Below are 25,796 nucleotides of genomic sequence, written 5' to 3'. Positions count from 1 at the left end.
AGGAGACCCCCCTCACTCCCAATCTCGGGCAGAACCTCCTCTTTCTTGGGTGGTAGTGATAAAGTCAGACACCAGACAGTGGCTAGCAGGCGTCTTTTGGGGAGCATGGAAGCTGGGTAAATGTATCGAAACCATCGAATGAAGAGTAACTACCTCCTTTCCTGCCTGCATCCCCTCACCCCCCACCCCACGCCTACCCTGGCTTTCTAACTGTGACTTCCTAAGAACATTCCCCTGCTATGCTGCATCTTTGCCAAGCATGGGTCTTTATTTCACATTTGGTTTCTAAATTTCAAATCCAGCTCAGTCTGGTAATTTTAACAGTTGGGGAGAAAATGTGATTTAGTTCTAAGTAAAAAGTCTCCAAAATCTTCTTGGAAATCAGCATTGTTCCCTTCATCATTGTAGCTCCTAATTCGATTTGATGAGCTAAATAAAAATAAGACAAAAACATGTGTATCAGATTTACGTAAAAAATGCTCAGGGGTTTAAAAATTAGAGAAGGGTTTCTAGCCAGACACATTTTCGGTTTCACTGAAACACAAGGCGCTGGAAAAATCTCGAGTTTGCCAAACCCAAAGAGTGGCCGCCAGGTTTGCTGAGCCTCCCTCCTGTCTTCCAAGGTCTAAGGCAGGGATTTCTGGCCGAGAACTGAATTCCACCAGAGGCCCCCGCCAACCAGGCCTTGGCCTGACCATTGAATGTGGGGGCGTATTGACTCTCATCTGGTCCACAGCACTGTGTTTTCTCTGTGTCACAGTATGAGATGCAGCATTTCCTGAGCAAGAGAAACAGCCTCAGCCAGGTCTCCCATCTTCCTGCTCAATGAAGCACATCAAAGTTCACCTTCCTTATACTATCCCGAAAGAGTTCAAGGAGGGAAGGAAAGGATCCGGGAACTCAAGCACTGGAGCCCAGACTCGCAGCTGCCTCTCTTCCAGCATTTCTCCTCCCCGCCCCAGTCCAGCGCACTTCCTGCTGTGCTCTTACTCAGGCACCTTGGTGAAGGTCTGCAGCCTAAACCTGCAGATGCTCTCTGCTCCGTGGCCCTTTCTGACCTGTAGCAGGCCCTCCCTAGAGTTAGCCTTCCTCCTCATGTTACTTGCTTTCCCGCCTGCACTCCGGGACTGCCTTGAGCCCCCTTTTGGGCCCTTGGAAGAACAATGTCTTTTTCCGAGTGGAGGCCAGTTTGCAAAGCCAACCCCCATCTTCAACTCTGCTTCCCCCCCACCCCACCGCCCTCCCTGCCAGACTGAACCACAAGGAGCCCGGTTTTCTCTAGGCTTCCTTATTCTTTTCCCTGGTGTTCAAGATTCCTGTCAGCGGGTTTTTGTAATTGCAGATGACTCATTTAGCTCATTCTTTTCTTCATCTAGATATTTTTTTCTTTCATCTGAAACTGCCTTCTCCAAGAGAAGGAAGACCCTAGACTCCGGTATCTGAATGCCCACGTGACCTGCATTATTTTAGTCTGCCTTCCCCTTCCCTCAGGTGAGGTGAACATGCCCGTATTCACAAAGTGCTAGGAAAAGCAAGTAAGAACATCTGCGGAGGGGCACCTGGGTGGCTCAGTCGGTTAAGTGTCCGACTTAGGCTCAGGTCATGATCTTGAAATGTGTGAGTTTGAGCCCCGTGTTGGGCTCTGTGCTGACAGTCGGGAGCCTGGAGCCTCCTTCGGATTCTGTCTCTCTCTGTCTCTGCTCCTCCTCCCCTTGTGTTCTCTCTCTTTCTCTCAAAAATAAATAGACTTAGGGGCGCCTGGGTGGCGCAGTCGGTTAAGCGTCCGACTTCAGCCAGGTCACGATCTCGCGGTCCGGGAGTTCGAGCCCCGCGTCAGGCTCTGGGCTGATGGCTCAGAGCCTGGAGCCTGTTTCCGATTCTGTGTTTCCCTCTCTCTCTGCTCCTCCCCCGTTCATGCTCTGTCTCTCTCTGTCCCAAAAATAAACAAACGTTGAAAAAAAAAAATTAAAAATAAATAAATAAATAAATAAATAAATAAATAAATAGACTTAAAAAAAAATCTGTGGAGCTGCCTGGTACTAGGTCTGGTGCAGGGTCAGAGATGGTCAGGAAACACTAGTCTTCTTTCCCCGTCAGCTTCTGGAAGGCTTTACACTTAGGGATTCCCAGTAGTCACTTCCATATTAAGAGAGAATGACTGTCTTGTTTGAGCCTCGCCTGTTGTCTCCCATGAAAACATGAACAGTATTTAAGAGCTCATTGCTGGGGGGCGGCACCTGGGTGGCTCAGTTGGTTAAGCTTCTGACTTTGGCTCAGGTCATGATCTCACAGTTTGTAAGTTCGAGCCCCACGTCGGGCTCTATGCTGATAGCCCAGAGCCTGGAGCCTGCTTCAGATTCTGTGTCTCCCTCTCTCTCTGCCCCTCCCCCACTCACACTCTGTCTCTCTCTCTCTCTCTCAAAAATAAAAATAAACTTTTAAAAAATAAAAAGAAGAGCTCATTGTTGACAGCACCTTATTCTTGGTAGCTTTTCATACCCCAAGCCAAAGTCCCATTTTGGGAAAGAGCCTGTTTTATTGTATTGTGTACTTTCTGCAGTCTGAACAATGTATAAAAAACAGTATCAGTGTATAATGAAAGGGGAAAAAGCTGTACTATATTAAGTGAAACAGAATATGATTGTATATATAAAGAGTGTGATCATAAGTTGGTAGGAAGTTACATGCATGTGTAGACAAATACATGTGTGAAGGAAATTTAATAAAACAGTAACAGTAATCATCTTCAGGTGGTAGAGTAGGATAAACTGGTTTTAAAAATTCCCCTCAAAAATACCTTGGGAGGTGGTGTGATGTAGAACTTAAAACCTCAGACTGGTAATTAGTCTTGACTTCAAGCTCTGTCTCTTCACTTGCCAGCTGGGTGACCTTGAGAAAGGTACTTTACCCAAATCTCTGCTTCCTCTTCAATAAAAAGAGGATAGGAACTCAAGGAACAAATTAAATAACATATATAAATAAAGTACTTAGAACGTGGCATAATAAGTATTAGCTCCTAGCTCCTCTTAAGACCACGAAGTTTCACTGGCTCTATACGTAGAGATCATGAGTCCAATAGTGTTTATTGATCAGCACACTAGGGAACATGTCCTCGAAAGCATTAGGAATTTTGGGACAAGTTGGAATGGGGGACTAATAGAATAATCAGCCACAAACCCTGTGAACCCTGCTTCCTAAGAGAAGAGGGGAGTTCAGAAGAGGGAGACAGGACTACATAATTGAAGAAGGAGGACAAGAATAAGAAGGAACCAGGAGTGAGTCTGTTATGAAGTAAAATCTGCCTTATGGGGTCACTGGGTTTGGAAGATAGCTTGAAGGGCTATTGGCTATAACAAAGCTAATTATTCTGGAGGGCCTGGAACCAAACCCAAGGCAGTAGGTAAGGGCTTCAGCAAGGAGAGCAGCATGATAAATGTTGGGGTGGGGGCCTGTCACAGCACGTAGACAGGGGTGGGGGGGTGCAGAGAGGCAAACAGGGTGACCGCTGTAGAACTGAAACTGTAACAGGAGGACAAAAGCTAGGGAAGGGACCAGGAAAATGAAAAGGAGGTACATCCGAGAGACATTTTAAAGAAACAATGTAATGAAAACTGATGGCAGACTGGATTTAGTGGATGAAGCGGGGTGAAATTTTCTAAAAATTACAAATAAATTGTTCTCTAGCCTAAGAAAAGGGAAGAATGCTGTTTGTGGAAGTCCAGAGAGGAAAACTAATTTTATGCTTTTTTTTTCCCTCTGCGTTTTCTGAACAATTAAAAACATAGACACAGGTGCCTGGGATGAAACTAACTTTATAGTTAGTATAAAGTTAGACCAGAAACCATGGTATGGATTTCGGACCAGAATGGACTTCTTATTCTTGTCCTCCACCCCCCAGATTAAACGTATGCCCAGGATAGCTGTGGGCTCTCCTCTCCCCACCCCACAGAGAGTGGTCTGCCTAATATTTACCTGCTAGAGGACAGGAGCAAAGGGAACAGGTGCTGCGATGGACAAGTCAAGACCAGGGAGAAAACTCCAGGGGACTCCATGCCCCATCCCCTCTCCCCAGCCCCACAGAGGGAGAGGGCCTAGAAGTGACACATCACAATATAATGCCTTTGTGCCCTCGGGGACTGCAAAACCAACCACCCCGGAACATGGAGTCTTGATGGAACAGTGTACTATATGTCTTTGTATGCTATTGCCTTTCATGGTTCTGTGAGTTGAACGGGTTCAGCTAGGTGGTTCTCTCTGGGAGTCTCGCACAGCACAGCTGGATGTCAGCTGGGGCTAGAGGGATCTGAAGGCTAGATGGGCTGCAAGTCCAAAGTGGCTCCACTCCCATGGCTGGCAAGTGAGGGCAGATAGCAGCTGAAGAGTCAAGCTGAGGCAGCTCCACATGGCTTCTCCATGGGGTTTCAGCTTTTCATAGCGTGGCAACTGGATTCTGAGAGAAAACATCTCAACAGTGAGTGGTTCAAGAGTGCCAAGCAGAAGTTATAGGACTTTGTAGGACCTGGCCTCAGAAGGCCTAGAACCATCACCTCTGCCACATGCTAGTGGCCAAGGAAATCACTAAGGCTGGTCCACATTTGAGGAGAGGGGAATTGGAATCCACCTCTGGAAGAGAGGAGCAGTGTGCTTGTACAGGGAGGGCCGGGATTGACAGTGCCCATCTTGGAGGCTCCGTACCACACCCTGCCTGTAGAAGCCCCCCCGACCGGGTGCCTGGGTGGCTTAGTCAGTTAGGCGTCTGATTCATGATTTCAGCCGAGGTCATGATCTTGCAGTTCACGGGACTGAACCCTGCATCAGGCTCTGCATTGACAACGTAGAGCCTGCTTGGGATTCTCTCCCTTTCTCATGTGTTTCTCTCTCTCTCTCTCTCTCTCTCTCTCTCTCAAACAAACAAACAAACAAACAAACAAATTTGGGGGGGGGGAGTGCCCTCCCTGCTGTGAAAACTTGAGGATTAGAGAAATAATCATCTTTCTTTCCTGTGCAAACTAATAATAAGTTGATGAGTTAACTGTTTAGCTAATTACTCAACAGAGGTAATCTAGTTTGCAGAATGGAGGCAGATTTACAAAGAAGCTAGTTAAACATAAGTTATCAGGGCTCTTCACTTGGACCAGTCCTTACTGAGTTCTGGTTGTTTCTAAGGCATGAAGAATGTTCTAGGTAGGGGGGAGAAGCAAGGTTAGAGTCAGGAATCATTTCTTTGTAAACATTTCTCAAAAGAAAGAGACCTCATTTTCCATGGTTTAGTAATTTGTCTCTGTTTCTTCTCTCATGAATGAAACACATTAGTATCTATGTTTGTATTCATAATTATTTCTGTATTCAGTTTTTTTAAAGAGAGCTGCGAAGATTGTAAATTTCAGCCTCAGAAACCACAGATACTCTTACAAAGGAAAAATGGGGAGTTCTACCTAAGGATACTCTGATAGTCTAGGACAGTGGTATTTGAGAATTTTCTTTTCCCAGTTTTATTTATTTATTTTTTTAATTTTTCAATATTTATTCATTTTGGGGCAGAGAGAAAGGCAAGAGCACTAGTGGGGGAGGGGCAGAGAGCAAGGGAGACACAGAATCCAAAGTAGGCTCCAGGCTCTGAGCTGTCAGCACAGAGCCTGATGCGGGGCTCGAACTCACGAACCGTGAGTTCACAGAGCCAAAGTCAGATGCTTAACCGACTGAGCAACCCAGATGCCCCACTTTTTCCAGTTTTATTAAAGATATAACTGACATGTACCATTATATAAGTTTAGGGTATACAGTGTGTTGGTTGGATGCATTTATATTTGTATATTGCCAAATGATTACCACTACAGCTCTGTCACATCTTATAACTACCATTTCTGTTTTGTGGTGAGAACGTTGAAGCTCTACTCTTTTAGCACCTTTTAAGTATATAATACAGTAAAGTTATTGTATATAGTTTATGTATATGTATTTTATGTATCTAGTGTATATATACTAGTGTATGTATATATGTATATGTATTATATAGTGTATGTATATATTATATAGTGTATGTATGTTTTACAGCATATACAGGTTATATATAATTACAGTCCTAATGCTGTACTTTAGATCCCTAGTCTTGTAACTGGAAGTCTGTGCCCTTCAACCAGTATCTCGCGCATCTTTCTTCTTTGTTGGGGTGATGTATGCTCCCCTCCCCCCTCTCCCACCACCACCTTGAAAACATTGGGGAAGGTGGGGGAATCGTATTAAGAGTGTAGAGAAGCTTTCACTTGTCTGTGGTGCCACCTGCACCTACACACACGAGAAGACCTCCTGACTTAGCCTGTCCTCCATCTGCATCGCTAACTCTCTAGCCGTAAGAATCACTTGTATGCATGTGTGTGACATTTTAACGGCTTGTTTCCATTGGGAAGTGCCTTGGGAAGTAACCAGCCATTTGAATAAAACCAGAATTTGACATTTACTCTGACACCAAAAAATCTTGCTTGGCAACTCATAAAATTTATGGTCACACAAGGGAGGCAACCTCTATATTGTGTCAAATATTTCTTCTCCTTAGAAATTGTTTCCCTGTGATCCCCTTCTGAAAAATGATCGTTTCACCTGAATGTTTCAATTAAACATGCAGTATCCTTTTTTGCATTAATTTATTGCATTATACACAAAAGAACAGTTTGAGAAGTTTGTTTAAAAATTCAACCCTGGGGGGGCGCCTGGGTGGCGCAGTCGGTTAAGCGTCCGACTTCAGCCAGGTCACGATCTCGCGGTCCGTGAGTTCGAGCCCCGCGTCGGGCTCTGGGCTGATGGCTCAGAGCCTGGAGCCTGTTTCTGATTCTGTGTCTCCCTCTCTCTCTGCCCCTCCCCCGTTCATGCTCTGTCTCTCTCTGTCCCAAAAATAAATAAACATTGAAAAAAAAAATTAAAAAAAAAAATGCAACCCTGGGGTGCCTGGCTGGCTCCGTCAGTAGAGCATGTGACTCTTGATCTCAGGGCCATGAGTTTGAGCCCCATGCTGGGTGCAGATTTTAGTTTAAAAAATTAAAAACTAAAAATAAAAACAGATTTTATTATATATTAAAAAATGCATGCCTATGTTCTTGCCAACATAAAACAACATCCACATCTCGGTGGCCACCACACCATTCAGCAGATGATAGCAAGCGTGGCCTCATTGGCTATAATGGCTGAAGACCACTCTTTAAGATCTGTGTATATCTGGTTTATCATTTGAGTGTTCTTGGGCCATGTATGATAAGCCTGGTATTTGAATAAAGTAATGTTTCCCCCCAAAAAAGCAAATCCCTAGAATCCACTTCCTGAAAATCTCAGGCACTGGGTCTAGAGTAGGTCCTAAGAGTTTTCACATTTTTAGACCATTCTCAAGCAGGTGATCCAAAGACCACTCTTTCAATAATACTGTCATAAGCCATTCTTCACTGTGCTTCAGGAACTTGAGTTTTATAATCCCCGCATGGGTTCATTACACATCCATGTTCCAGTCCTGGACTGTGTGATTCAGTCTTACAGTGCACGTGGCTCAGCGCCAGACTGGTAGGTTAGGGATACTACATAACCTCATTCTCCACGTGCACAGAGGTCTGCTGAGACCTGTGCTACTTGCTTCAGAAGAACCACAATCAGTCGGATTGACTTTGCCACCCACCAGGTGCCCCAGAGCCCACCAGGCGTGACTGTGTCTCCTCTCCTAAGGCAAGGTCCATAGTAACTTGCTCTCTTGCTCACTTGAGCTCTCTGAAATCCTGCCATTCTGAGTGAAGTCCTGTGAAGTAAGAACACACTCTGGTTATGTGATTATGTTGAGTCCCCAATGGCCAGCATTAGCAACTACACGTGTAAAAAATAGCAGTCATTTCACTAATTATTCATTACGTGATCATATATAACTTACTGTCAGTGTGGACTTGAGTAATAATTATGCTGGGAAAACAGCACGAACCCAAACTAGCCCATGCAAACAGGGACATATGGTCACTCTGTGTGCCTCGTCACTGGATTAGACATGACTTAACCCACCTACGCTGCACCCACGTAGTTTCACTCACAGGCTGGGGTTTCCTCTGACCTTTATAAATGGACATTTTAATGAACAGAAACGTATTCCTCAAATGATCAATAAGCTAGATTCAAGCCCATTCGTTCACTGATTCATTCAGTGAGGCTTTGGCTCAGTGGTGCACAAGCCATTGGAAGCCCAGAGAAAGGAGTAGATGATGAGAGAAGCCCAGCATGTAAAGGAAATTCCTTCCTGTAGCTTACCTCACCGAGCTGCAAAGTACTGGCCTCACGAGGAGACAGTGGAAGACTTATGCTATAGCAACTAGGTGTTGGGTACAGTTTCAGGCTCTTTTCATGCTACCTACTATTTTAGCTGGCTTAGAAATGTTTTAGCTATTAGGTGGTATCCACCCTCAAAAATCAAATATTTATTTTGTCCGTAGACTACAATAGAAAAAGCAAACCCTCAAGAATATCGGTGGTATATTTCAGATGTAAAATTACACCCACAGCCCCAACAGCCAACATACTTATAATACTTAAATGTCCCTTGATGCATTTGCAGTCGCTCTGAGTTCATGTGGCCAGTCACATCCAGCCCTAACTCATCCTATGATGAAAGAGTCTGAGAACATTGGTGCCGTAAGCATCTTAAGTGGCCACCTAGTCCTAACCTTTCATTCCACAAAGGGAGGCACTGAAGATGTGAAAGGTCATGCCTCATCCCTCACCATTCCTCAGTGAAAGTCCAGTACTATAGCCAAATCAAGCTCTATAAAGCCACCAAAGCACACCAGCCCTGCTCTCACCTCCCCAGGGTTTGGTCCCTGCAGTTCCCACTAGATGTGAGGTATATGATTCAACTGCTTCTCCCCAGCACTCCATAGGATGAATCAGTGCTTCTTTTTATTCCCAGCAGGTGGTCAGTAGACCTTGAAAACATGAATAACCAAAGTGGTTTTGCCTGAATTTTAAGAAGTGAGTTTCAAACCCATCTTTCGCCACCAAGTTCAGTATGTGTTTCATGGCATAGCATAGGTAGAATCACAGCAACAGAGACTCTGGATGCAATTTTGGTGGCTTGCTCAAATGCTAACATTGAAATAATCGACTTGGCTTGTAGGACCACAGGGAATATGCTGGAGTTTTCTTTTTTTCTAGTACAGGTGCCATATTCAGAGTTCTATAGGTTGAGCTTCGTGGTTGGCTACATGGGGTAGAGAGGATAAGACTTTGTGCCCTCATTTTCTACTACCTCTTGGCATCCTTTATCTTGGGAGCCATCTGGCTTTTCTGCTAAGAACACTAGTGAGAGTCGCAATCCCTGTTATTTGAAATGAGACTTATAATTGAACCCCAAGGCCCTGACTCTTACTCCTCTCCTTCCCCCAGCTGCCCTGAGATGGGCGCCATAAAAAAAAAAAAATACCATGTGGTACATTAGAATTTGTGGTTTCCGTCCGTATTATCTCATTTGACCTTTATACTGGCTCTAGCTGTAATAGGCAGAGCAGGTGTCCTCGCATTTTTTTTCCAATTTTTAAACAATGATTTCAGAGATGAGAAAATTGAGAGCAAAAGACAGTAAGTGGTTTATCTCAAGTCCCAAAGCTGGTTAGAAGCAGAGACCCGAAGTGAGGGCTTCTTATAACAATGGCAGGGCTCTTGCCATTCAGAAAGCCAGGCCTCGGCCATGGGGGCTCATGGGCCTATCCTGAGTACTTCAAAAGGAAAAAGGGTTGGGAGAATTTGCTGAGTTGATAAAGCTGTAAGAGCTGTGAGGGCATCCTAGAGAAGCGGCTGAGATTTGGCAAATGGAAGAATTGGTGGATTTCTTAAAAAATATTATTTTTTATTGTTTAAAATTTACATCTAGGGACACCTGGGTGGCTCAGTCGGTTAGGCGTCCGACTTCGGCTCAGGTGATGATCTTGCGGTTCGTGAGTTCAAGCCCCGCGTCGGGCTCTGTGCTGATGGCTCAGAGCCTGGAGCCTGTTTCCGATTCTGTGTCTCCCTCTCTCTCTGACCCTCCCCCATTCATGCTCTGTCTCTCTCTGTCTCAAAAATAAATAAAGGTTAAAAAAAAATTAAAAAAAAAATTTACATCCAAATTAGTTAGCATATAGCACAACAATGATTTCAGGAGTAGATTCCTTAGTGCCCCTTACCCATTTAGCCCATCCCCCCTCCCACAACCCCTCCAGTAACCCTCAGTTTGTTCTCCATTTTTATGAGTCTCTTGTTTTGTCCCTCTCCCTGTTTTTATGTTATTTTTGTTTCCATTCCCTTATGTTCATCTGTTTTGTCTCTTAAAGTCCTCGTATGAGTGAAGTCATATGATTTTTGTCTTTCTCTGACTAATTTCACTTAGCATAATATCCTCCATTTCCATCCACATAGTTGCAAAAGGCAAGATTTCATTCTTTTTGATTGCAGAGTAATACTCCATTGTATATATATACCACGTCTTCTTTATCCATTCATCCAGCGATGGATATTTGGGCTCTTTCCATACTTTGGCTGTTGTTGATAGTGCTGCTATAAACATGGGGGTGCACATGTCCCTTCGAAACAGCACACCTGTATCCCTTGGATAAATGCCTAGTAGTGCAATTGCTGGGTCGTAGGGTAGTTCTATTTTTAGTTTTTTGAGGAACCTCCATACTGTTTTCCAGAGTGGCTGCACCAGCTTGCATTCCCACTGATGGATTCTTTTTTAAAGTAGCTTCAAGAAGCTGGCGTCAGCTTACACTAGTGTGAGCCCTCCCAATGTGTCATTGAAAGCTCATCAGTAATAGAGCAAAGAGGTGAACACACATTACACAAACACTGAAGCAGCAGCCTGCAGCCGGGTCCTGAGTAGAAGTACTCGATTAAAGACTTGCTTGTCACAAGCTCCTGTGTAAACAGATGCCTGGCGATAACGTTAAGGACGTCTCTAAGTGCTCTGAAGCCGAGGGTCCTGCGAGAGCAGTCAGCACTTGGCTCCTTCAGGGGCACATTAGCCAAGGCTCTTCTGTGCCCCCAGACTCTTTCCTGCCCACTCCCTTACACTGAGTTTTTTGTTTGTTAGCAGCTCCAGTGAGGACAGGGGAAGAAAAGGAAAGAGTCTGCTACTTGTGTCCAATATCAGCATGTTGGATTTGGGTGGCTGCTTGGAAGTGTCCAAGGTAAAAAACTAAATCGGCCCGGTCACCATATTAGAGCGTCCTCTGACTAGATCTCATACGTGGAATTATTTTTCTTCCTCCCTTCCTCTCATTTATTCTTTGTCTCAGTAAGTATTTCCTGAAGGTCTCTTGTTATTTACTCCGAAAAAATACTGCTAGGCCCACAGAAGAAATGCAAAGTGGGGTCTCTGGCCTCCAGAAGTTGAATCTTGGGAAGGAAGAGAAGGTGACCACCTGAAGGGGTGTTCGCTGTAAGCAGAACAAGGGTCAGTGTCCGATGAGGCGGATGCTTCTCTTGGTTATTTATTGACTGCTCACCAAATGCTCTGCGTTCTGGGGACAGAAACAGGCCAGTTCAGACCTTGCCCCTTGAGGAGCTTATTGCCGATGACCGTGTCTTCGAGGCCAGGCTCCCCCACCACTTGCGTTGGAATGACCTGGCCCTTGCCTACATAAGCTGGTGCCTGGGCGCAGCTCGACACATTCGGAACGTTTAAAGAGTGGCCCCTTGAATCTAAATTTGTTCAGTTAGCACCCCAAGCGATTCTTCAGCACATTAAAATCTGAGAATAACCAGTCTTGTGCGAGAGACAGACACGTGGACCTGGCAGGTACAAATGCTGTGCTCATGGGATGTGGAGGATGGCGACTGTGCGGACCAGGGAAGAGAAAGCGATGCTGCTTGTTCGTTGCTTTGCCTCAGGAGTGCTTTGGCAGCTGCACGTGGCACTGCAGCCCCCAATCTAACCGGGCCCAGAGGGCTGGCAGGTCCCTGAGGGAAGGAAGGGGGAGCACAGGAAGGGACTCTGGGATATCACCTCGCTCGTTCAGATCTTTGTTCACACAGTGCCTTCCCAGGGAGGTCCTCTACAAGGACTGTCTTGTCACTCTTCTTACTGTGACTTTTCTTCAGAGTACCTGTCGGCTTCTGACATTGCGGTGTGTGGGTCTGTCTCTCTACTAGTTTAGATGCTCTGAGGGACTTCGTCACTTCTGTTCACAGCTGTACCCGCAGCACCTAGAAGAGTAGTTGGCACATAGTAAGTGCTCAGTCAACACGTAGGCGGCTCTAGGAGGGCAGATGGACCCACACAGGCTCCATCCGTCTCTCAGCGGCTCAAATTATATCACTCTGAAAAACTCCAAGGATCTCAAGGATTCCTGTGGCCTTTCTCTCCCTCTCTGGGCAGCTGGGAACACGGGAAGGAGCCACACAAAGCCCTGACCCTGTTCTCCAGCTCTCCTGTAGACAAAGGCGTTTGCATAAACACCTCGCCCCTACTGGGGCCTGGGATACTCTCTTCCTGGTGTCTGAGTCCGAGGGAGCCTCAGAGCCCATTAGTTTAATGTGAGGCTTCCTGGAACATCAAGATGCTATTTACGGAATTGAAGAGGGGACTTTGGAGAGGTGAGTGTGGTCTGACTGAGGAGAGCCAACAACAGCTGCAGGGAGAGGAGGTCAGGACTCCAGAGCCCGCCAGAATCCTTTGAAGCCCTTGCCGCCAGGGAGGATGGGCGTGAAGCGGGTTGTCTTGTGCTGCAGCCCAGTTTTTTTGAGAGCGTTTTCACAAAATGTTCTGCATTACAGGTTAATGTACAAGACACGAGTTGTAAGTGGAAAGTTGGCAAAGTCCTTTGGAAATTGGCTAAAGGGCAGGAAATAAAGGGTAGCAATAAAAACCTAAAAGGATGTTAATTGGGGAGTGCCTCAGGGAACAGGGTTGAGACCAGCTTTTTATTATTTACATTAAAAATACTTCGAGAATGGTTTTGAAAGGATTTTCGTGTTGGCTAATGAAACAGCATTAGAGAACTGTGTGTGGAAATGTGAATAGCGGAATTAGGGAAGGATTCAATTTATTGATGGAATTGAAGAGAGCATTTTGTAACATGTTTCTGTTTATCGTTCCACTCCCTTTCTGTTGGCTAGATCTCCAGCTGAGTAGTGGGCAGGATAACTTAAGCTTAAACAGCTCAGATCTCTACATGTTTTTGGCCAGCAGAAAGCACTTGAAACGATTCTGGCACCCCAAACCCAGGGTAGTCCTGAAATTAAATGGATGTTATCTTCAGACCTAGAAATCTTTCTTTTAGAAGGCGCTTGAAGGCAGATGGAATCTCCTATTTAGCTACAAGCGCAAGATTGGAACAGGAGCACCTGACATCATCTCCCCCACCTCCTGTAACATTTCTTATTCTGTGGAGTTCAGATTTTCACAGAAATGTACTGTAGACCTACCCCAGTAAGAAGCTAACAGTCTCTCTTAGGCAAAGTCATTGCATACTGGAAATAATAACACAGTGAGCCAGGACTTGAACTTGGGAGCCCAGAGCCAACATTTGCTGTCCTCTCTAAAGCCTGCCCTAGAGGATAGTCTGTGTAGGCATCACAGAGGCCACGAAGGCCTACATTTCCTTGTTTGCAAATGGGCCAGTAGGCATTCTCTTCAGCCTCGCTCCTCAGAGTGCAGTCCAAGGACCCACAGCATCAGCATCACGTGGAAGTAAGCTGCAAAGGCAGCCTCCGGCCACACCCCAGAACTGAATTAGAATCTGCCTTTTAGCAGGATCCCCAGCTGATTCCTGGCACATTAACATTTAAGAAGCACTGCTCCAACATTTGTGGCGCCCAGGAGTCACAACAAATTAAAGCAAAAGGGATTTGGTTGCCTCTATAGAGTGAAAACTGGACCACATGAATTCAGTGAGTGCCCTGAGGATCGAATTCTGGCATCTGGGACTTTCCAGACTGCTGTAAGCTTAAGATCCCCCTTGTTGTTTTCCTTAATTTGGCCTCATGAGGCACAGTGCCTTCTCTAGAATGTAAACTTCTACCCTCAAAGTGAATATGCCTTTTGAGAAAATGTTAAAAGCCAGTCCAGTATACCCCTGAGTTCTCTTCTCTGTGTGGGCCGTGCACCGGGCCATTAGCTAATTGTTACCACGCAGTTAGCAGGCCACAGAGGCCTGGTACCTGGAGGCTGCTTTTCATTTGAGCTCATTTTCCAAGGGCTCTGTCGGTAGGCGTGTGCTATTTTGTTGTTTTGTGCTGCTGGGTGTAGTCTGTTAGTCCACAGGACCAGCCCTGTGTCAGGGTGTCACAGGCCTGGGCAAACCTTTCTAAAGCTAGGAGGCTTGGCTTTCAAAGATGTGGATTTGAACAGTCTGTCGGCCTCTTAGAATCAAATTCTCTCCAGATCTGAGATGACCTAGCAGTGACTGTGTGTGATGGGACACATGGCTGCTTAAACTCTATAAACTCCTTCCTCTCCCTGACCTTCCGCTGACCTACAGCTTTTACTCAGACTTGCTTTTAGCAGATAGGAGGGAAAAAAGAGAAGGGTTGAAGGAACTGGAAGGTTGATGAAGTTGACTTGCCCGTGCCCTTAGTTCATGAGGTGTGTATACACAGGGGCTGGTTCTGCCAAATGGGGAGGGAATGGCAATGAAATCCCAGACTCTTGAGGCGCCTGGGTGGCTCAGTCGGTTGAGCATCCGACGTCGGCTCAGGTCATGGTCTCGCAGTTCGTGAGTTCCAGCCCCGCGTCAGGCTCTGTGCTAACAAACAGCTCAGAGCCTGGAGACTGCTTCGGGTTCTGTATCTCTCTCTCTCTCCCCCCCTCCCCTGCTCATGCTCTGCCTCTCTTTGTCTCTCAAAAATAAATAAATGTTAAAATTTAAAAAGGAAAAAAAAAATCCCAGACTCTTTTCCCGCCAAAGTTGGGTGAAAATAGAGTTGTGGCCTAACCCACATACTGCTTGATTTTTATTCTTACTACCTTCATCAAGGTTATTCTGTCCTTCCCAAAGAGGTTAGGTGGATATTGAAATATCCCAAGTCATTCCAGGTACTAGAGATGAGGAAAGACTTACAAGTTTGCCAAGACCCCCTTCGGAGATTCAGACTTAGCATATGTCCTTTGTAATTTAGGCTAGATTAAGGCCTCTTAAACCTGAGTGTAGTGTCTGAGCCCCATCCTTACAGGAAAGAAATCCTGCCCCTTGGGGCTCAAACAGGTAAGCCAAAATGTGATTCAAGTGAGCCCATTAAATAAAGTGTCTCCTCAGTCCTAGACAAATACAGAGTAACTACTAAAGATCCAGGGCTGGCCTTATCTCTCCAAAAGACAGAGCTAAGAAGCAGGGAAATCTGTTATTCATCTTTTTTTTTTTTTTTAAGATTAAAAAAATTTTTTTAAACATTTTATTTAATTTTGAGAGAGACAGAGCATGAGAGGGGGAAGGGCGGAGAAAGAGGGAGACAGAATCTGAAGCAGGCTCCAGGCTCTGAGCTGTCAGCACAGACCTGACGCAGGGCTCGAACCCACAAACTGAGTGAGATCATTACCTGAGCCGAAGTCAGAGGCTTCACCTACTGAGCCACGCAGGTACCCGTTATTCATCTTTATACATAGAGTACCTGGCACACAGCAGGTCCTTACTTGTGGAATGGGTGTGCAAAGGAAGGAAGGAAGCAAGCCTCAGGTTGCTTTTCTGGCTCGCATAGTATCTATTATAAGTATTGTTCCAGCTATGTCTCAGGCATTAATTTTCAACTGATTCTTCCTTGTCAACTCTTAAGCTCACCTGTTGAGTCCCATATGTCTATACAGCAAGTCTCCAAAGGAGGCTACCCATGGCCACAAAGCTGGTTGCACAACCAAGTACTTCAGAGCGTGTACCTAAAAACCCCTAGCCGAGGTGGGAGAAGAAAAGAATTCCGAAACCAAATTGTTATGGGAAATAACGTGCTCCCAATTTCTTAAGTAGGAGTATTCCCATTCTTTTCAGGTAAGAGTCTACGATCTCTCCAAATATGAGCATGGAGCAGATGATGTGCTGATCTTGGCCACCGATGGACTCTGGGATGTTTTATCAAATGAAGAAGTGGCAGAAGCCATCTCTCAGTTTCTTCCTAACTGTGATCCAGATGACCCTCACAGGTTTGTGTATTTTTATGGTTGTAGGGTTATACCTTCCGCCAGTTTTACACGGTGTGACTACAATAAATAATAATCATGCACTTTTCATCATTCATGATTTGTAGTAGAGCTGATATGGATTAGGAACCAAACTGCAAAAGGGATAACATTTCTTATTAGAAGTACTTTCACAGCCAAGTAAAAACCCTCCTCAAGTTGAACCTAGATGCAAGTGGTATAAAGAATTTGATTTGTAAGATATTTCGACAGCATATGTTTCTCACATTCTTCCCTCATAATTCCAAAGTGGAAATAATCCAATTTGTGATCCTCCTGATGAGAGCAATACCAAATGCTCCCAGCAGTGATTTTTATCTGTTGGGAAATTATTTCTTTTGAGAAACCTTGGGGAAAGAGAGAAAGATTAAAGTAGGTTTTCCTTTGTAGCATAATGGCAATGTAAATATCCTCAACAACTCTAGGTGACCCTCAGAAATAAACAGAAATTCCTCTCAGGAGAAAGGCAGCTTTGACTTCGAACACAAGGAAAACAATTCATTGTGCATAAAAGCCAGTAAAAATAGCAGACAGTGGAGTGGGACCTGTAAATACTTCATTCTTGAATTTATCAGTCAAAAATACAAATGAATATTTTAACATTTAAGAAAATTTTTTAAAGCACTGAAAATAGGAACACGGACCAGAGACTGTAAATTGATTGCACAGATTTTAAAAGTAAGGAAATAGAACTTCTGGAGATAACAAATATAAAAATAAGAATTACAAACTTAATGCATTAAACAGATTAGAGACAGTTGAAGAGAACACTAGTGAGCTGGAAAATGTATCTGAATAATCCATAATAGGGCTCAGAGAGACAGAGAGGAGGGAAAATGTAAAATGAGATTATGAGACTAGGGTTATGACCTAAGATGCTCTCAGTAGAGTTCCAGAAGGAAATACTGTAGATGAGAAGAAAAAGAAAAAGTTCCAGAATTGTTGGATGATAATAAACCGAAGATCCAGAAAGCCCAACAAATCTCAAGCAGAAGAAATCAAAATTATAAGTAGGTATGTCATAGTGAAACTGAAGAACTTTAAACAAACAAACTACTAAAAGTAGCCAGAAAGAGAGACAAAACAGATACGTATATAAATAGCATTTAGACTGAAAGCTGACTTTTCAGAAACAACAATAGGAGCCAAAAGATAGTGAGTTATATCTTCAATTGCCTAAGAAAAGAATATTTTATTAACATATAAGTTTTTCTTTAACATATATGAAAGAATTTTCTAATGTAGTACAAATATCATTGAAGAGGATAAGTTGAGGACATTTTCAGGCAAAACACAATGTGAGGAATTTTAACACCAACCAAACTGCGTGGAAGAAAATTCTGAAGGATATATCCAGATGGAAGATCTGAGAAGTCGAATGGATTAAGCTAGGATCTTAGTAAATTTGTAGATATATTCACTGTGCAAAACAGAAACAAGGATGTCTAATGTGTGGTAGTAAAAAATGATAGAATTAAAATACTGAATAAAAACTGCACAATAAATTGGCAACGGGGATAGTAATTGGCTACAGTATACTACGATTCTATTTGGAAAGAGGTTCTCTTATACGTGTTTACCTTTAGACTTTAAATGTGTTTTAATAGCTAAAAAGACTACAAAACAAATAGAATATATAACTTTGAGACTAATTGAGGGAGAGAAAACCTACAGGGAATCAGAAAACAAACTTCTAGATAATTTACAAATCAAAAAATTATAATAAAAATTAGAAATAACTAGGGGTTTAAATAATGGGAAGAATACTGCATATCAAAACTTGAAAGGCTGAATCTGAGGCTTTTGTTCTTTTTTCATCTAATGAACTATGCATAGATGAAGACTACGCTCACCCCAACCTGCCAGAAGTATTCACATCCCCTCCATATCATAAGATACCTTTTTCCAGAACTCCCTACTGTATCACAAGGCACCCCTGGCCATAAGCTGTAGATTCTTTACCAGAGAGAAAGATTTTCTGAGTAGGACCTTGAGAGCTGACTTGTGTTATGGGGCTATTTCTGCCTATATTATCCACATAAACATGTATCTAAAGACTTCGTATAACTTGTAGGTGCTAGGAGCCAAAGGAGTAGAGCTATCTACTTGTAAGTCATATGTTCTTTTCCTGAGTGCAGACTATTAGTAAAAACCTGTCCTGATTTTTTTTTTAATTTTTATTTTTGTGAGAGTGATAAACAGAGTACAAGTGGGGGAGGAGCAGAAAGAGAGGGAGACACAGAATCTGAAGCAGGTTTCAGGCTCCGAGCTGTCAGCAGAGAGCCAGATACAGGGCTCAAACTCATGAACTGTGAGATCATGATGTGCTGAAGTCAGACACTTAACTGACTGTGCCACCCAGGCACCCCAATACCTGTCTTAATTTTAAAATTTAGATCTGTGGTCCTTACTTCAACAACAGTATCTAATTTAAGAAGAGAAAGCAGAGTAAACACAGAAGTAATGGGAGGAAAAGTTATAGATAAGAAAACAGAGAACAAATATATGATAAAAATAAATGATCAGTGAATTCAGTAAAGTGGCAGGATAAAAAAAATCAATATACAGAAATCTGTTGAATTTCTATACAACTACCAACAAACTATCACAAAGAGAATATGAGGAAACAGTTCCATTTACAATTGCATCAAAAAGAATAAAATACCTAGGAATAAATTTAACCAAGGATGTGAAGACCTGTACTCTGAAAACTGTAAGACGTTGAGGAAAGAAATTGAAGAAGGAAAAAAATGGAAAGATATCCCATGTTCATGGATTACAAGAATTAATATTCTTAAAATGTCTACACTACCCAAAGCAATCTACAGATTCAAACTCAATTAAAATACCAAAAGCAATAAATAAATAAATAAATAAATAAATAAATAAAATACTAAAAGCATTTTTCACAGAACTAGAAGAAAATAATCATAAAATTTGTATGGAACCTCAAAAGACCTGAATTGCCAAAGCAATGTTGAGAAAGAGGAACAAAGCTGGAGGGATCACAATACCATATTTAAGGATATACTACAAAACTGTAGTAATCAAAACAGTATTTTACTGGCACAAAAATAGACACATAGATCAAATGGAACACAATAGAGAGTCCAGAAATAAGGCCACCTTTTAATGGTCACTTAACCTACAAAAGAGGCAAGAATATACAATGGGGACAAGAAAGTCTTCAACAAATGATGTTGGGAAAACTGGACAGCTACATGCAAAAGAATGAAACTGGACCACTTCATACACCATACACAAAAGTAAACTAAAAGATTAAAGACCTGAAATGATAAAACTCCTAAAAGAAAACATAGGTCGTAAACTCTTGGCCTTAGCAGTAGTTTTCTGGATGTGTTTCCCCAGGGAGGGGAAACAAAAGCAAAAATAAATAATTGGGACTACCTCAAACTAAAAAGCTTGTGCACAGGGAAGGAAACCATCAACAAAATGAGAAGGCAACCTACTGAGTGGGAGAAGATTTTTGCAGTATGTGATATATCCAATAAAGGGCAACTCAACACCCCAGGTGAGAAACACACACACACACACACACACACACACACACACACACACACACACAAGAAATGAGCAGAGGACCTGAATAATAAACCTTTTTCCAAAGAAGACTTACAGATGGCCAACAGACATATGAAAAGATGTTCAACATCCCTAATCAAGGAAATGCAAATCAACCACAATGAGATATCACCTCATACCAGTCAGAATTGCTAGTATCAGAAAGATAAATAATAAGTTTGGCAAGGATGTGGAGAAAAGGAAACCCTCGCACACCATTGGTGGGAATGTAAATTGGTGCAAATCAAAACCACAATGAGCTATCACCCTACCCATTAGGATAGCTATTTAAAAAAACAAAACAAAAAAACAAAAAAAAGAAAAACCAGAAAATAACAAGTGTTGGTGAGAATGTGGAGAAATTGGAACCCTTGTGCACTACTCTTAAGGATATAAAATGGTACAGCCGCTATGAAAAGCAATATGGTGGTTCCTCAAAGAATTAAACATAATTGGGGCACCTGGGTGGCTTGGTCCATTAAGTGTCCTACTTCGGCTTAGGTCATGATCTCATGGTTGTGGGTTCGAGCCGTGCATCGGGCTCTGTGCTGACAGCTCAGCAACCCGGTAGAAAAATGAGCAAGAACCAAACACTCATGACCCAGAAGAACATTAATGGCCAGTAAATATATATTTTTTAAGTTTATTTATTCATTTTGAGAGAGAGAGAGAGAGAGAGAGAGAGAGCAGGAGAAGGGCAGAGAGAGACAGAGAGAGAGAGAGAATCCCAAGCAGGCTCCACCCTGTCAGCGCAGAATCCAGCTTGGGACTTGATCCCATGAACTACAAGATGGTGACCTGAGCTGACATCTGAGTCAGTCACCCACCTGACTGAGCCACCCAGGCACCTCAATAAATATATTAAAAAACACTCAAACTGCAGGGGTGCTTGGGTGGCTCAATCAGTTAAGCATCCAACTCTTGGTCCAGATTGAGGTCTTGTCTCATGGTCGTGACTTCAAACCCTACGGTGGGCCCTGTGCTGGGTGTGAAGCCTGCTTAAAAAAACAAACAAAAAACAAAATAAAACACTCAAATGCAGTAAGCAGAGAGGTAAAATTAAAGACGTAGAGTAACCATAGATGGTTTTGTGAATTTGTAGACAGGACTGGTCACACTTGGCATCCCTGGTGAAGTTGGACGTTTGTATATCCTGTGACTCGAAGTTCTCCTGGTTCTGTACCCTGGAGCAGTGGTTCTGAATGTGCGGTCCTTGGCTCACATGGCATCAGCATCCTCTGAGCACATGTTACAAATGCAATTTCTCAGGCCTAACCCCACATCTACCAAATAAAACTCCAGTGGTGGGACCCAGCAGTTGGTGTTTTAACCAACCATCTGGGTGATCTGGTGACCTGGTGCTCTCAAAAAGAGATCCACAGAATTGTTCTTATTACAAAAGCTGCAATCAACACACATGTCATAGGATGGATAAACTAAGGACAGAATGTTTTACAGCTCAAAAAAGGGAATGCACCAAACTTGTGCTCATTAGCAGGGAAAAATCTCCAAAACATAATGTCGAGCTTAATAAGCAAGTCACAGATGAATACACATATTATGATTCTATTTACATGAAGTAGAAAACTAACAATATATCATTTAGGCATATAGATAATAAAACTATAACAAAAAGCAAGAGAATTAACCCCAAATTCAGGATAATAGTTAACTTTGGTAGGAGAGGTAGCGGGCGGCAGGGGAATGTATGTGCTTGAGGAAGGGCTAACGGGGAGCTTCTGAGATACTCCTGGTAATGTTCTCTTCCTTTAGCTAGAAGGCAGGAACATGATTATGCATGCTATTTTGAAACTATATACATGTTGTAGTTAAGTATTTGTACGTAAAGTATGAGAGGCAGTATAGCCTAGTGCTTACTAGCAGGGAATCTAGTCGGACTGCCTGAGTTCAAATCCAGGTTCTGCCCCTTCTACACTGTAGAAGTGTGCCTGGAGAAGTTTCTTGACTTCTCCGTGCCTCAGATTCCTCAACTGTAAAATGGGGGTTCCGATAGTACTGACCTCATAGAGCAGTGATGTTTGTTGTTGTTGTCTGTTGAATTTATTCTGTTTGATGCCGTGTTTCTATGCTTCATGTATTTCACAACAAAAAATACCCCTTGAGGAAAAAAGTGAAGCTCGACTATCTCCCTCTTAGACTTGTTTGGTATCCATTTGTTTGGATTCTTTTATTTGAACTTAAATGTGTTTTTCTCCTGTTGAGCTTTTATCTTGAATCTGTGTTTTATAACCTGCTTGTTAGCAATATTCTCGTTGATTTTCTCTACTGTGATTGTTTTTATAAAGCTTTGCAAAGCCGGCTGACAGGTATGAGTGCAAAGGCACTGAACACTTTTCTTTTTAATCTCTCCAGGCTGGCTTGGTTTTGCTTACCAGCCCACCTCTCTCCATGGCAACAAATCTGCCCTCCAGGGAGCAGTAACCCATGGACAGCGTTGTCGCTGGGCAGGTGCACACCAGGTCAGAGCAGGCTCCTGGGTTCAGAAGAACTGCCTCCAGAAGCAGGGCTTATAGGGATTTCCGTGGAACAAACAGTGCAGGAAGGAAAAAGATTTTTTTTTTTTTTTTTTTTTTGTCTGCCTTTTGGGGAAGATGGCAAACCAAAGCCAAAGAAAGAATCCTGTATCAGATAGATGGATGTGTCAAAGGGAAAGTTGTAAGATGAGCACAGTTTTATTAGTAAGAGAGAGAATATCAGGCTGGAGACCATGGGCAAAGGTTTCGTCTCTGCCAGATAACTCCAATTCAGATTCATTCGTTTGGGAAATATTATTAGGGAACCTGTTTAGACCTGGCCCCTGCCCTCTGGGAGGTTAGAGTCTAGAGGGGGTTATGGAAACATAAGGAAGTTACAACATAAGTGATGAAAGAGAGGAGCCTAACCGGGAGCAAGGGATACCCAAGAAAGCCTTCCACAGGAAGGGATATCTAAATTTAAACCCGAAGAACAGATGAGTGTGAGCCGGGCAATGTAGGGCGAGGTGCAGCTGGGGAGGGAGATCATGGCGTGGTCAAGGAAGCAGACAGTCAGGAGGGCTGACTGGGCTCAGTCTGTGCTGTCCACAGATGAGGTGTGACAGGGAAAGGGGCCAGGTTATGGCCAACCTTACGAACTCACAAGATTAATGAATGTGCAAATTAGTTGTAGGAAAGGGAGTCTGTAATAATGACGGGAATTCGTGTAATTCGTTCATCCTAGTCCGTAATCAGCAAACATTCTGTGCCATCTGATGGTGAAAACCTGAGATGTGGGTTGTTGCTCTACCCCCGTGTGCCCCTTTGTAATTTAAACAATACCGGGAAATCAGAAAAACTGAATTTATTTCACACTCATGGCTTCGAAGCTGTGTAAAATTTTCTTTCCCGTGTGTGACATATTTGTACACATCTGTGTGTAATTTGGGAGGTGGGCACCGTGCTCATGCCCTGTGAGTTTTTCCCTTGTGCGGCCCATGGAGAGCTCAGTCCCAAAAGCCATGACAGGGGTTCACTTTGATTGGGAGCTGTTCTGATCTTCCTGTGCAATACAAACATGAGTGAAAGCCATCCTAATAAGTTTTAGCCTAAATGATAATTTCTGTGAGGAGGAAAGACTCACTTTATAATTCCGGAGGCTCTGTGGGCTGTTCCTTGGCCAAGATTCCTTTCTCTCCAAATGCACCCCAGGACCGAAGTTTTGTCTATGTGGTCGTGGAGGAGAAAGGAGGAGGGTTCAAACCTGAGGCACTGACCAGATGAGGTCAGCCTACTGTTTGATAGAAAATGAGAGAGGAAAGGTGTACCCCCAGGGCAGGCGGCCTGAGAGGGAGGGAAGGCAACATAACAAGTGAGAAGAACCGCAAAATGTTTCTTCATTTGAGGTTTTGAATGGGGCTGCTTTACTCTGGGTTCTGCTGAGTTAACACAGTTTTGTCTAGAATGTAGCACAACAGAAAGAGGCAGACCATTAGCCCTGTGACAGCCAGGACTTTGGGGGGTTGCCTTTGGATGACTTTGCTTTTAATGTTATGTGTAGGTTGTTTCCTTTGTCTTTTTCTTTTCTTCTTAGTGACTGCCAGCATGGTCTTCCTGTGATGATATCCTTCCCAACAAGGAACTTAAAATAGCATCTCCCCCTCCACAGTACAGAGTGAGGGAAGCATAAAGATTAGGTTTGTGAATTTCTGACCCTCACACCATCCTCTCAGGCAGAGATGGAGTCAAAATAAGCTGTCTGATCTTCTTGACTCTATCTTATGAAGTCCTTTTGCTGTTTTGAAGTGTCTCCACAAAGGAACCAGAAAATTAAAAGGAGGCTTTATGGACAAGTCAGAAGGAGTGTGGTGGGACTCCTTCCTCGCTCAGTCCCTTCTATCCTTCCCATCTTCCTTTCCTTTTTCTTTTCTTTTGATGGGAGTATTCCCTGAAGTATAGCAGGGCTGGCAGGTGTGGGAGTCTTCGTGGGGTTATGAATTGGATCGTGTATAGGAAATCTACCAAGCTAGCACTTGAGTGGGATGGTTGGAAGTCACGAAGGTTGGGCTGCACAACCTGTAGTTCTCTGTAATACCAGTGAGATTCTCTTTTGAGGCCTATACACCCTGCACAATTTGGAGAGGGTGCTCAAAGAAAGGCCTGGAAGGGCTTTTCTGAGGCAAAATATCTAGGATTGACTTATCCCCTCTGTCAGGCTGAAGGCTTAGCGGTAGATCTCTTGCGAGGAATATTCAAAATGGAGGCACGTGTGTAAACATTCAAAGAGGATGCTTGATATTTCGTCAGAAAGTAAGAAATTGTCAGTATTACTAAGGGGTTAGGGCATGGGTAAGGCCAAGGGGAAACAGAGGCCAAAGAACAGTTAACCAAACATGAAAGCATAGTATGTAGCCATATTCCAAATGCCAAAGCATAACTTTGCAAGGCTCTGCCAGTCCTCGATTGCCCAAAACCTGTCTGTGGAAATCTCATCTTTGTAACTTGGACCTAATGATCCTCAGTCTTCCTGCCATGACACTCAAGGCGCTTATTATGGGGTATTAAATCTGTAAGTACCCATATAATGTAAATTCCACAGAGCATTTCCCTAATAAGAGAAGCCGTCTTGATGGTTCTCCTTCAGATGTCACTCTTCAGGTCCACGCTCTCCAAGACTTGGATCTGTGTGCCTTGATGAGGAAGAGATTAATCAGTGGGAAGTTAGCAGCAAAACACCCACCAACACTGACAGCAGTATACTGATGCAGCTCTTAAGTGCCAGTTTGTATTTCCTCGATAATACGAAATTTATTTTGGCAAAAGACTAAAGTTCTTTTTGTGAAATCTTTCTGTGAATTAGCTGAACTAATTTCTACCAGCACCACATGGTTTTGAAAAACTATGCCTCAGATGCAAAAAGGAAGGGTTCCCTCACCACCACCCCCCCAGTATCAATTACATGTCTTAGGAACAAATTTGTGAGTGCCTGATCTGCTGTTTGAAGACTAGATAAAATCTGCATTTTTGTTTCTTTTGCAATGTTGAGCGTATTTAGACCCATGAGAATTTGGAAGCCAGCCTGCGAGCCTGCCTCTAAACAGCACGCGGCCAGGCCCATCTTGCCTCCCTCACTGCTGTTTATGTGGCTGCTGGAGCAGAGCTGTGTGGCCACTTAGTTGGAACATCAGGGCATTTTAAAGAGCTTGCCAGGGAAGACTGAAAAGGAAATGGTCTACTGCTCCCTCTCACATTTAAATTTTGCTGTCTGGGATACAAACTAAAACAAACATGCACCACCTAAGGAACCAGGGAGGAGATGCCAGGGGCACAAGGGTGGAGAAGGCCTGACAAATGTTCTCACCCTCTCCCATGGAGGTGGGCAGCTCTCCCCAGACTGTGGCCTTGCACCTGCTGCCACATAAACCCCTAATATACACAGTGGCCATGTCACGGACAGTAGCCATCATTATTCCAGTGTGTCAGGGTATTCCACCTGACTGGGATCCCCATGCCCTAGGCAGGGGACAGAAGCTGTCACGAGTGGTTTCAGTGACTTCAGAGCTGGACAAGGGACACATGTG

The 25,796-nt window shown here is 43.6% G+C and overlaps 1 protein-coding gene and 2 long non-coding RNA genes across 6 annotated transcripts in view; 1 reads left to right on the top strand and 2 right to left on the bottom strand.

The window, feature by feature from the left end:
- Positions 1 to 25,796, top strand: part of PPM1H (protein phosphatase, Mg2+/Mn2+ dependent 1H) — a 264,703-nt gene that overhangs the window by 226,733 nt on the left and 12,174 nt on the right. For 2 of the 4 annotated variants that reach the window (XM_045464964.1, XM_045464966.1), the window contains exon 9: positions 15,972 to 16,123. The exons of 1 other annotated variant lie outside the window; for it this stretch is intronic. In XM_045464964.1, the coding sequence (XP_045320920.1) occupies positions 15,972 to 16,123 (152 nt within the window). Of the gene's footprint in view, positions 1 to 1,376; positions 1,484 to 15,971; positions 16,124 to 25,796 lie in introns of those variants that run through there. One more of the 4 variants, XM_045464967.1, reaches the window with a different exon arrangement.
- LOC123591139 lies at positions 248 to 4,745 on the bottom strand. The gene is made up of 2 exons (XR_006709130.1): positions 3,973 to 4,745; positions 248 to 429 (listed from the first exon to the last, which is right to left on the bottom strand). It is a non-coding gene; the product is annotated as an uncharacterized LOC123591139 (long non-coding RNA).
- The window catches only part of LOC123591140, a 75,907-nt gene continuing 61,365 nt past the window's right edge, over positions 11,255 to 25,796 (bottom strand). The window contains exon 2 of the long non-coding RNA XR_006709131.1: positions 11,255 to 12,198. This is a non-coding gene — a long non-coding RNA (uncharacterized LOC123591140). The remainder of the gene's footprint in view (positions 12,199 to 25,796) is intronic.

The sequence above is a fragment of the Leopardus geoffroyi genome, chromosome B4, assembly GCF_018350155.1.
Source record: "Leopardus geoffroyi isolate Oge1 chromosome B4, O.geoffroyi_Oge1_pat1.0, whole genome shotgun sequence".
Lineage (NCBI taxonomy): Eukaryota > Metazoa > Chordata > Mammalia > Carnivora > Felidae > Leopardus > Leopardus geoffroyi.
The sequence above is the reverse complement of the archived record's forward strand: the minus strand, read 5'-3'. Positions and strand labels throughout refer to the sequence as shown.